The following is a 13,034-nucleotide window of genomic DNA, read 5'->3' as shown; positions in this document are numbered from 1 at the left end:
TGGACTGGCAGCAGAAGGGTGAATTATTTCTGATATAGTGGGCCCGTGATGCCTCGGGTCATCAGGGAAGAGATGCAACACACAGATGGGCTTGTGATCGAGGAGTGGATGGACACCATCTCCCAGGTTGTCTGTGAAACATGCACTGCAGTCAAGCAGACCAAGTGGGTGAAGCCTCTGTGGTATGGTGGACAATGGTCAAATTATAAATATGGGGAGGCCTGGCATCACACTCTTGCAAACCCTTGTGCTTATAATTGTGGAAACAACCACCAGATGGCTGGAGACATACCCTGGAGACATTCCACCACTGCAACATCATCTTGGGCCTTGAAAAGCAAGTCTTGTGGCAACATGGCACCCCAGAAAGAATTGAGTTGTACAATGGGACTCATTTAAAAAATAGTCTCTTAGACACATGTACTAGACAGCACAGCATGGAGGAGGAATATCATGTGCCCTGTCATGCACCAGCCTCTGGGATAATTGAACGAACTGTTAAAAACTGCATTGAAAACAATGGGTGGTTGGACCTACCAATGGAGTTGGCCCCACCTAATCCAAACCTCCACGTACCTCAGAAGGGGATAAAGTCCCTGTGGTGCGTATGAGAAAAGTGTTAGGGAAGAGAGTTTGGATTAGTCCTGCCTTGAGCAAAGGCATCCATGGGACTGTTTTTGCTGAACGACCCAGGTTCATTTGGCCGGTAACGCAGAGAGATGGGGAAACACGATGTGTACCTTAAGGGGATTTGATTTTTTGAGTGACAAGAGTCTACAAGGTTGAATTGTGTAATATTCATTGCTGAATGATGCTGCTACTGTATGCCATAACTACCACAAACAATGAGTATGGACTGGAATACACCAGTTGTGAGCTCTTGATGCGGCTTGCAACCAGCCTAACAGCACACCGGCCTTCCTGCCCTGGGAGATATCTAGGACAGATAGAACCCACACTCACAGACTAAATGAACTCAAGAGATACTTTGGAGGAATAGCCATTGACTATGGAAATGATACCTGTGTGTGTGTGTGTGTGTGTGTGTATACATATATTAAAAAAATATATATGTATATTAAAATATATATATTTATAGTTGGAAGATGTAGGATCTGGGCATGATGTAGATGGTATAGAATAAGGGGTGGATAATAACCTGGTTCCAGTCAGGACAGAGTTAATTTTTTGCAGTAGCTGTGAGGTGGTGGAGCCTGGAGCTGTGTGGGCATGGCTAGGAGTTTATTCTATACCACCTTACATCATGATCTTTCCCTTTTGTGCCTCCAATTCGCCTCTCCAGTCCACTGCAATGGGGGGGAAAAGGTGGGGGGAGCAAGCAAGCAGTGTGTGGTTTTGGAGTCTCAGTGGGGGCACTAAATTAGGGAGTACCATCCTAGGCACAAGAATGGTGGAAGATTATACTGTTGTGATCCAGTTATACTCAAGTTGTCTTCAGAGACTGTGTGACATGAGAAGGACAAATTCTGGTGAGACTCCCACCTGGAGTGCTGCATCCAGCTCTGTGGTTCACAGTACAGGAGGAACATTGGAGCGAGTCCAGAGGAGGCCACCAAGATAGATCATAGGGGTGGAGCACCTCTCATATAAGGAAAGGCTGAAAGAACTGGGTGTGTTCAGCCTGGAAAAGAGAAGGCTTTGGGGTGACCTAATTGCAGCTTTGTACTACTTGAAGGGAACCTTCAAGGAAGATGGAGAGAGGCTATTTACAATGGCATGGTGTGACAGGACAAGGGGGAATGGCTTCAAACTGAAAGAAAGTAGGTTTACATTAGATATTAATAGAAAATTCTGTACTGTGAGGGTAGCCAGGGCACAGGTTGCCCTGAGAAGCTGTGGATGCCCCATCCCTGGCAGTGTTCCAAGGTGAGGTTGGATGGAGCTCTGAGCAACTTGGTCTAGTGAAAGGTCTCCTTGTCCCTGACCGGGATTGGAACCAGAGGATCTTTAAGGTCCCTTCCAACCCAGGCCATTCTATGATTCTATGAATTTCTCAAATGTCCCCACTAAGGGGCAGCATTGAAGAGCAGGTTTCGGTAAACAGCTACTTCTAGTCATACTACGGAGTAGGTGCACGGAAGGGACTAACAAATTAGTGTTTGTTCTCGATTGTATGGAAGAGAAAAATTAAAAAGGGAAAGAAAGAAAGGAAAGAAAGAAAGGAAAGAAAGAAAAGAAAGAAAGAAAGAAAGAAAGAAAGAAAGAAAGAAAGAAAGAAAGAAAGAAAGAAAGAAAGAAAGAAAGAAAGAAAGAAAGAAAAGAAAGAAAGAAAGAGAAAGAAAAAAAAAGAAAGAAAGAAAAGAAAGTCCCTCACCATTTCCCATGAGACAACCCACCATCGTTCTTCCCATAATTAGTTTATAAAGGTTATTTCCATCTCTACACTGATGTGAATGAAGTGTGTAAGTTTGCACATGTTGATTTCTGGCAATAGTAAAGCTTTTCCAGTAATATTTCCCACTTCAGCTTTCATCTTGTTTTCCATGCAGAGTTACACAAGGATCTTTGGCAGGATAATATCTCAAAGGCTTTAGCTTTCTTTCGCTCAGCAGAATTAGGATTTTACAATTTCTGGCTGTAGTTTGCTGTGGAAGTGATGGAGTTTTGCACCTGTCAGGTTTTCAGACAATTCAAGATGTAGTTATTTACAGATGATCATAGGGCAGGTGTAAAAATAGTCAGTTCAGCTCCTGTAAATACACATTACTTTGACTGAGCCCATTCTTTAATTTCTCTGCAGCAATCTCCTTCATTAGCCCTGTATGATCCTATATAAGTGAATTCATCTATTGGATATCAATTTGCTGTTAGTTATAAAGTTAGTTATGTGCTCTTTTGTAAGTCAGTGCTCAATGTGTGTTTCATGCTGGTGTTAATGATTTAGTTTAATCTGATAGAGTTCAGCCATTTATGAGAGTAGAGCCTGGGGGAAAGTACATTATTTTGCCTGTGTTAAAATACTACCTAGTCAAGGAGACTGGAGCTAATACCAAAGAACACTAATGAAATGCTCTGTTCGTTGCTCCAGTTGTCAGGGATTTTGGATTGTGAGTGATTTTGTTCTATGTGCAGTTTCAGGCAATACTTTTTTTTTTTTTAATTTCTTCTTGGAACATCTTCCATATGCTAGAATATTTAAAGTGTATTTTAAAATAGTGGCTGGCAATCTGCGAAACACCATTTTAGCATGAATGAGGTCATATGCTACTAAAATACTACTTATACTAGGAAACTGAGATGAATTGAAAGTAGCACAGCTAAAAAAGCGAAGGCAACAGGTGTTTTATTAGATTGCAGGTATTGGCTTTTTTTAACATCTGTAGAATAACTGATACTTCATCCTAAAACTTGCTGCAAATTTGTATGTTTCCACAACTGAATATCAGTAACTCCCAGTATTCCTAATTTAGGATATGTTCCCTTAAGGTGTTTTTGGCTAATAAAACATGATATCCTCTTCTAGCACATCACCAGTTTCATAATGTGATGCAGGATTAAAAGAATTTTGCTTGGAGACCAGGCAGCTGATGACTAAGAGTGTACTGAAAAGGAAACAGGGCAGGCTGTGCTCCTGAAAAAAAAAAAAAAAACAAAACACCAAACCCTGGAGATATCAGCATTCTATAATTTTCACAGAGATGACTATAAGGTGTATGTGCAGCATGCCAGAAAGAAGTATTTTTTGTGTTGCAAGAAATGGGAGAGTAATTTGGTGTAGATATTTTAATCACCTGTTTAGTAAGAGAAGTGGGATTTATCTCTACGCAAAATTGACAATGCCTTTGACTATTATTTGAGCAAGTCAAGGAAGTGAAACAGCCTAGACTTCAATTTCCCCGTTGTTTAAAATTGAGATCTTCCCTAGTGTATTCTTATAAAGTAATTTAAACAACCTTTTAAAATGCGCTGTTTAAATCCATGCTGTTGGGAGTTTTAGCACAATGACCCCAATAATGAATAGATACTGGAGCAATTACGGTCAAATCATTCATCTTGATGCTTCAAATTTGATGTTCTGTACGCAGAATGCTATAATATTCTCACATTTTAAAAGTATTCCACCTCCCATAAAGTAGTAGTTTCAGGTGACTAATTGTTGCATAAACCATGGAACTGATATTTAAATGCAAATCAGGGGCCTTTTTTTGGTGCAGTTTTGGATCTTAGCCCATGAGTCACAGTTTTCAGAAGCAGCAAACTCCATAGAAGAGTGTAACTGTGTCAGTTCTGGGCTCCTCAGTACAAGAAAGACAAGGAGGTACTGGAGAGGGTCTAGCAGAGATCACAAAGATGATGAGGGGTCTGGAGATCTCTCATATAAGGAGATACTGTTTAGTCTAGAGAAGACTGAGAGGGGATCTCATTAATGCATATAAATATCTCAAAGGTGGGTGCCAGGAGAATGGTGCCAGACCCTTCAGTGGTTCCCAGCAGCAGGACAAGGAGCAATGACCATAAACACAAGTTCCACTTCAACATGAGGAAGGACTTTATGTTGAGGGTGGCAGAGCACTAGAACAGGCTGCTCTGGGATGTCATGGATTCTTCCTCTCTGGAGACATTCAAAACCCACCTGGAAACATTTCTGTGTCACCTGCTCCAGGTGACACTGCCTAGGCAGGGGGGCTGGACTGAATGATCTCCAGAGATGCCTTCCAACCCCAACAATTCTGTGATTCCTTGATTCTGTGAAAAATGCAGATTTAACTAGAAACAGTGAGATTTAAAAATCGTGGATACAAAACGTAAAACGATGTACACAATTAGCAAATGCTATTTAAACTAAGTACAACTGAAGCCTCAGTCTGGAAACTGGAGTGGCAGAACCATCTGGAAAAAACATCCCTGGGCTATTCAGGCATTGTTTCTGTTCAAGACCCTTGCTGTCATGGTTGTTGAAAATTTTGCCTGTTTTAAGATTTTATGTAGAGAGCCTTTCTTAGGCTTTACTGTAATGGCATGTAATGAAGACACTTATACCATCTGTCCCATACAAAACAGAAGAGTATCTCATGATTTGGGGGAAACCCTGGCTCTATGGAAACTGGGGCAGAATATTTTTTGTTACTCCACTAGCCAGGATTTTCTGTGTCTTCAAACAAATGCTTTCACAGTAGTTGGACATGGAGCTGAAGATCGATACCAATTGCTGGTTATATTGAGCTGTAGAATGTTATTTGCAATAATGGTTGTGGTCAGAGACAAATCTGTCTTCCACCCCTTCCAAGGCAGACATATAGGGAAGAACCCTCAATCTTTTCAAAAACGCATCAAGAGAAGTGAAAATGGTCAGTGTTGTCAGAGACACAGTCCCATTTTCCACCAGCTCTTTGGGCCAGAGCCTGTAGTCTGCTCTGAAATCACACTGTGGATAGAGACAGCCTCAGGAGATACCTAACTAATGGTGTAGCTGTCTGATACCCTCCCTGGTCATTGCTGGGGGAGAGGCAGTGGGGGTAGGATACTTCTGCAGTTTAGTAATTTTGAAGTATAAAAAAGGTCTTTTGAGGCCACAAGGGCAACTGCTGGCTTCAAGAGTTTTGCCCTGATGAGATCAATCCTGGACTAGGGCCAGAAGGTGAGAGGGTGAGGAAGGACTTCAGATTGTCTTTATTTGTCCTGCAACCTCTCTATATCTCAGCTGAGCCAAGAGAATCTAGGAATGTGTCTACAGAGATTTGGGTTAGATAAACTCTTTCCATTTGGAATTTCAAGATATGAAATACATTTTGAACTATAAAAGAAGAAGAACCCTCTTTTCAAGGATAGAACAATAATGATATCTGTATAATCATTCTGTAATTGTTCTCCATTTTTCTCCATTTTGTTCTAATGACAGTGGTAGCAGTCAATTGAAGTCATGTAGGCAGTACAAGTGCGTGACACAGTACATGTGCAAGACAGGGATTAAACTTTTATTTTTTGGCAATAGGAAATAAAAGTTTAAGCTAAAAAAATTAATCTATTGTGATATTTCAAGGTTTATCTGTTAATTGCTTGCCAGTGGTTTCAAAATTGAAAAAAAGCTATCCAAAATCACACTAGGATATCCTCTGAGTTCAGTCAAATCTCTGATTGAGTCAGCTTCAGTTATCACTGCCATCACCAGCTGATCTATAAATACATCTGCTTTTATAGCCTACGCATTCTGAGATTTGCCCATTGCCTCCTCAAAAGAGCAGGGCTAGCATCTACTATTAAACAAGCCTGGCTTGGCAAAAGCCAAGAAGAACCTAGCCTAAGAGGCCAAGCCCATCCGTTGTCAGCTTTGACAGTCGCTGCTATCATTTGAAAGTGCACTTGCAGCCAGTCCAAGTTGGTAGTGTCAGCCCAAGCTGATTGGAGCTGCAGACATTTTTGCTGACTGGAGTCATGCTATCTTTGCCAGTTTGCTGGAATAGACACAGACACTGATTGGGTCATGCTGAAAACATTCCTGTCCTATGAAGCAAGTCTGTTTGTATTTCAGGTTTGCCAGGACTAATGAATTAAAAATCTTGGGCTCACCACAGTTTGCTGCTTAATAATGCCTGTGACAGAAGGATTTTTTCCTCCCTGGAGCGTGACAGCATCATAATCCCTTGTCACTGGCAAGGAGAGGAAGGAAAAGCATACTTGTGGAGAAAAGCGGAAAAGGGTGATCTTTTGGGACAGCAAAGCCTATGGGAAGTGCAGGTAGCAGCATGTTGCCCTAACAGCTGTCTCAGCTTCTCAGACCTTGTCAGTTCGTTGCTATGCAGCAGGTGCAGCCTTTTCTTTTATTGAAGCTTTACTCCATAAAGGCAACGACAAGCCAAGGCAGTGGCTGGCCCTGGATTATACAAGTGCAGACACTCCGCTAAGTGAGGTAAGGCAACAGGTGTGAAAAAATTTGATAGAGCTGTAACAGCATTTAATCTGAGTTCTGCTGCACATATTTTACAGAGGAACAGCAGCCAGCTCTATAGGCAATTGTTGGGAAGAAAAGAGCTGCTCGTTAAATCTCATTAAATTCCAGGTTGCCCACTCACCTTCATCTCTGTCTACAGTGATATTGTTCATCATGCGTGGAGAAAGCAGGTGGGGAACTGGGGGCAGCTGATCTGAATGTTTCATGATATCACCTTGTTTGCACACAGGCTTCTTCCATCCCTCTCTGTTCTCTGTGATAGCTTTTTGTGATGAAGAGCTTGAGGATTTGGCACAAAAAGGAGTGAAGGGATAAATTCAATATTATTTAAAAAATTGATAACAGGGTAATTGCTGCGTATAAAGATGAGATTTCTTTTTCAGGATTGGAATAAAACGAAAACACTCGTGTTTTGATAGAATTCACCATTTCTTACTGAAAGGGTGTTGATTTTTGCTCTCACATTGAAAAGATGGTTAAAAGAGGTAATTTAAAAGCATCACACACCAGAGAGTATGGGACTGAGATAAAACAACAAACTTATAGCAATATTGTTATGGCAACTTTAAAACCCCTAGTAGAATGCATCATTTTAATTTCTTAGGTTATGATGGGAAATGTTAAGTATACTCTTATGTGGAAGACCACTTGAGATAGTCAGTGTCAGGGGAAAGTGTACCAACAACACAGAAGGATGAACAGCCTTGTTTTAGGGATGTGCTTATCACTTAAAATCTCTTAATTTTGTGGGGTTTTTTCCTTTACCTTGTATTGGGAAGTATGGAAGGGAAATATGATAAAGAATTTTGCATTAGTAATTCTGTTGCTTTTTTTTAAACAATTAGATGTATCAGATATTTCTTATGAAGTGAGGGTGGGGAGGCGGGGAAGAGATCAATAATGCTCAGAAGATAAAAGTAATTCAATCTGATCCAAGACACTTCAAAATAAAGTATTTCAGTTTACTCCAGGGGTCTTTTGCTGAGTCCAAAAACAGACATGGTTGCAATTATTTGACTTTTCTGTGTCTCTGCTGCATAGATACCAGTTCAGTTTTTGTATATCTTGAATATTAGTAAGGGAGAATTAAGAACAATTCCTGGTATCCTTTGTGTATTAGCAGAAAGAGACACTCTCAGCTTCAATCAGATTCATTTGAAGCAAGGATTTTAGGTTACTTGTTGTTATTTTAAGAAAAGATTATGCGCTTCAAATAACAAGTGACCATATCACTCTGCTAGGTAAATATCAAAACAGACAAAGCAAATAAACCAGAAATGCTGAAATTGACGGACACAAAGCAAATTTGATCCTATTCCACTGATTGCATGGCAGTGATGCCAGGGAAGTGTTTGATTCACTTGTGTACCGCCAAGGAAGACTGAAATATTGTTCTGTTCTATTGACATTTTGAGACTGCCAAATAATTCAGTGTAAATTAGAATGAGTTGATAGGATTTCCCTGCAATACAATAGCCACTTTACTGAAAAACTGCAAGACTATTGGCTTAGAAAACTGTTCTTTGTTTTCACTTGCTAAATGCCTTGTTGTGTGCTGATAATGAATTAGTAAATTCGTTGTATTGTTCTGATGAGTTTGGTTTCTAATTGACTAAGAAGTTTTTATGGTAATTTAAAAGCTACTCTCATAATTGTCCACTTGGTTGGTATGAATACAATGTGCACTGGATAGCAGTCCACAGTCCTAAAATAATTTCTTTATGGGCAGATCTTTTGCATGCATGAAGTCCCACTGATTTCATGTTCTCCACACATGGAGCTAATCAGAAGTTTAATATCTTTGAATTTTAGAAGCTTTGTGCTAGATAATCAAGGAGATTCCTTGTGTTCAGCTATTCAACAGTTTAACCAAAACTGTTCATCCAAAAGGTTAAATATACATAGTAGAGCTCCGAGTACAACTCTTTAGCGTTCAGAAATGTTCTAATTACACCATTTGAGATCAATAGTAGCTAATTCTTTTGTTGCTCTTTAGTGTCAGGTTTAAATGAACTAGCTGTTTTCTTAATGGACAGGGTTTCATCTCAGTAAAACCACCTTTTGTAATTGATGGTCTCAGAAGAAAGACAGAGGACGGAATAAGGTCCCGATCCAGGAGCCAAACCCATGCAGACAGACCCCTACACCTGCACAGACTTCCACTGAAAAATCACCACCAAGGTTTGGAGACCCCATAACTTTCTGGCCATTAAGTGTGCAACTATCAGGCCCAGCTGGACTGGGGGAGTAATGGGTGGAAGGCAGGAGGATGGGTGCCTCCTCATTGACACCATGTGGAATGGTTGCACATTTCCAATCACAAGCCAGGCTTGGGGTCATGTTACTCTCAACTCCCCACCCCTTCTTCCTTCTTCACCTTCAGAGGCAGGCAGCATTGCCACAAGTCAAGGCTTGCTGAAGGGGCAATGGCAGGGAGGAAGCAGGTGAGGAGAGGGGTAGCTTCCTTTGCCATCATTCTTTCTAATCTATAAATATCAAAAATAAAAGCAGTCTCTGCACTGAATTTCATTTAATTCCTTTTTAAATGGAAAAGTGAAATGGCGCTCCCTTGACTTTGATTCTAAACATTGCTTGGCTAGAATGGGAAAGGTAGCTGTGAGTGCATGAAAAGCATTAAAACTCATTTATTGAATGATGTCACATGCTCTGTAATAAATATATTGTTTGTATTATTGCAGCTGGAACAAACAAGTAAAAGCATTGACTCAAGTGCCCACATGATCACTACCGCCAGGGTACCTGCTGATAAGCAAGTACGAATTGCCTTCAGCCTGAATGAATCCCCAGGTACAGTTTAATTTATTGAGTAAACCACAATGAAATAGTTGTTTTTAAATTTTACATGTACTTACCGGTGTTTACAATATCAAACCTAGTCCAGTATAATGGGTGGATTCTTTTCCTGAGTGGCAGCTGTGATCAGTTTTCCTGTCTGATAACTTTTAATGTTTCCATTAACAATTTCATTAGAGTAAATCCACTAGACTGACAATTTAGATCTTAGCTTTCTTTCAGTGGTTTGTGGGGTATACTTAGGACTGTAATTAACTAATCAATTCACCTGCACTTGCAGTATATCTGGTTTTATGGAACTCTAAACTGAGAAAAGTAGAAGGACAAATTTGGATGAGCCTAGAGCAGGAAGGGACTTTTTTTTTTAGCAGGAAGGTTGAAAAGTGCCACACATGCCCAGCTTGGTGAAAGGTTTCAGGAAATGCATACCCCACATGGCATCTCTGAGAAAGCAGCAGAAATTTCATTGATGTTTATACTGTCAACTAGTGCTGATGGAGTGTTAATTTCCTCAAACACATCCTGTACAGACATGGACCCTTTGGCCTTTGGAATAGATGAATATTATTAGTTTGCACCTTCAATATTATTAAGGTCCAGAGAGCTGTTGCCAAACAATGAAAGTCAGAATGAAATAAAGCAAAAAGGAAGCTGAAAAACATCCCAGAAACATTGGCTGTTGCTTTTACTAAAAGTGGCTGGAGTCAGGGCTAAGATGTGTTTATGGATCTCTGATAAGGATAACTAAAACCCACTGCTGTTGCATGTTTTATGGGACTGTATACATTGTGGGATAACGTGTGAGGTTGCTTCCAGAGCTTTTCGTGAACAGAATCTCAACGTGAATACACTTTTCTCATGTAAAAAATATTTTAGAATATGCATTAACTTTCCTAGCTAATTTTTGTGTAATACTAATTTTCAGCTACAATACTGAAATACAATCTCATTCCCTAAGCAAGAGAATTAAAAACCAAACATCTTCATATGTTATTGAACCCAACTTTCAGTTCATAAAGATGAGTGACACAGAAAGATTGGGACAAGGAATGTAAAGAAATACATGTGATTATATATGTACCCTTTTTATAAATTAAAATAATCTGGTAATTACATTTTTATTACAGAAGGCAGTAAAGAATCATTCTCATCTCTCAAGATACAGTCATGTGGTAAATCTCATACAGGAATTATGGCAAAGATGGGTCTTGAAGAGAGATGTAACTTATGGAAAAAGGATGCTTATGTGAGACACTGAAAACAAGTCAGGGAAGGCTGAAACCATGGGAAAATCAGACAGCAGACTGGTTTGTGACAAGAGATGACAACAGGAAATTACAAGGTTCTGAATAGTTTGGAAGAAGGGGATATGAAAGGCAGGAAGCCTAACTTCCTTAACATTGCTTCATGTTTTATTTTTTCCTTTTTTATCCTGCTAATAACTCCAGTGTCTCTTGTAATGTTTGGGAAAACAAACCCAGTTAGAGAAAGGTAATCTTTTTCTGCTACATATTGTTAAACTGTTTCCTAATTTTGAATCCTTTATTGTATGTATGCAAGTGTTCCTGCAGTATGCAATCCAGAATCTTCATGAGTGCTGATAAAAGAAAATAGCAACACGTAGAGTGAATGCTGTGTTCCCCTCTACATCACATGCCTGTGAGGGCTACCAGGAGGACTAAATCAACATATTGTTTTACCATGTGACAAGTTTCAAGGGTTATTATGTTTGATATATTTAAAGAAGGCAAAGGAAATAAGCTTTTAACAGGTACGAAAATTTCCAGCAAACTCTAGCTGAATCAGGAGAGTAAAAACAAGTATTTAAACTTTTTTTAAGATGTACTGCAAAAGCCTTCAACAGATAGACCTTTAGGTCCATAGCAGGTAGAGACTTTTTTCTTACTCTTTTATATTTCTTTAATAATTTTTTTTCCTTGACAAGGACATTTGTTTTCAGTTTAAACAGGAGTTACCTGCTGAAAGTGTGGTAGTAAAGCATCAGCTGAGGCTCATGAGCTGCTGGGCATGAACAGTAAGTTCTTCACCAGGGCTAAGTGGTCAGGAAATTGGTCTGACTTGAGCTTTTCCTTAAGTTCTACCTCACTTGAAAGGCACAATGACACATTTCACCAAAAAAGGGTGCATTCTCCTTCCGGGGCTGTACAATTGCTTAGGAGGAACTAGCAGCATAACTGGATATAAAAAGGGGAAATGGAATGTTTCTTCTGGGTGGCAATTATCTCACTGGCTAGGATTGTAACCAAGCACTGGGTGTGAGAAGCAGTGAAAGGAGAAACTGCTCTCAACTCATGAGAAGAAATTACTTTGTGTTAACTGACCCACAAGACTGGAGCTGGCTTATCCCGAGTGTACAAGAAATAATTTAATTGCGTTATATTATTTGTCAGTCAACACCTGATGACTGAAATCCTGGCCAGCTTTGTGCCGTATTTTTAGTGTGAAAGTAGGGTAACCAGTTCCTTAAAAGTCTCAGGAGCAGCCCATTAGTGGGCTATATATGACAGTTTTATTGTGTATGTCTTATTCCTGTATATATAGATCTCTATGTTTGGCTCTTTCAGTCAAGTTCACTAACATAGATTTCCCGCAATATTGCACCAGTTTTGACTTAGGTACCATTTTAAATTAGTGAATTGGAAACATATTATTCCAGCCCATCTTAAAGCACTTGGAAACTAATGCAATTTGAACTAAAAATGGTGTTCCAAGATTTAAATAAGTGTTCCAAAATTGAAAATATATTGTGGTTTATCAATATCAACTTCATTTAACCAGTGAAGTTCAATACGTCCTAGTCTTTATTACTCTTACTTACGAATATATTAAGATACAATGATTATAAGAGGAACTTCATGGAATTTAGACAAGTGGCTTTGTTTTGTGCAATACTTCAAAGATAAGGTTTATAGGTAAATATCTCTTCACCTTGCCTCCTACAATAACAGATTGAGTCTAGCTGAAAAGTGCTGCTCGTGACACATGGTGATAAATGACTGGTTTTGAAATTGTTAGTGAGTTCTTTTATTTGAAATTAGTTTACCTCTGATAGACCATTCCAGAAAAATCACTGACAAAAAAGGCAAACCATAAATTTTCTAATGAACCCGACAGATAGTGAAACAGTGAAATATTTTTGCAAGCATAGCAAAATTACTTATTTTACTCCTCTTTATGCTCATTATCCCCATGACCACAAAGAACTTTTTGTTTTTCTAATTGATCATGCAAGGCTGTTTTGCAGTGGTTGCTTCTTCAAAAGCAACCTTTAAATCCCTACTCCATCCTT

At 39.4% G+C, this 13,034-nt stretch overlaps 1 protein-coding gene across 2 annotated transcripts in view; it reads left to right on the top strand.

Moving 5' to 3' along the window:
- Positions 1-6,430: 6,430 nt before the first annotated feature.
- Positions 6,431-13,034, top strand: part of MAP3K7CL (MAP3K7 C-terminal like) — a 30,812-nt gene continuing 24,208 nt past the window's right edge. Inside the window, exons 1-3 of one of the 2 annotated variants that reach the window (XM_032679327.1) lie at positions 6,431-6,868; positions 8,947-9,091; positions 9,610-9,718. In XM_032679327.1, coding sequence (XP_032535218.1) covers positions 9,649-9,718 — 70 coding nt within the window. In that variant the 5' untranslated portion in view covers positions 6,431-6,868; positions 8,947-9,091; positions 9,610-9,648. Of the gene's footprint in view, positions 6,869-8,946; positions 9,092-9,290; positions 9,355-9,609; positions 9,719-13,034 lie in introns of those variants that run through there. The other variant, XM_032679326.1, reaches the window with a different exon arrangement.

Source organism: Chiroxiphia lanceolata, chromosome 2 (assembly GCF_009829145.1).
Source record: "Chiroxiphia lanceolata isolate bChiLan1 chromosome 2, bChiLan1.pri, whole genome shotgun sequence".
Classification (NCBI taxonomy): Eukaryota; Metazoa; Chordata; class Aves; order Passeriformes; family Pipridae; genus Chiroxiphia; species Chiroxiphia lanceolata.
This window is presented reverse-complemented; position numbering and strand designations above follow the sequence as displayed.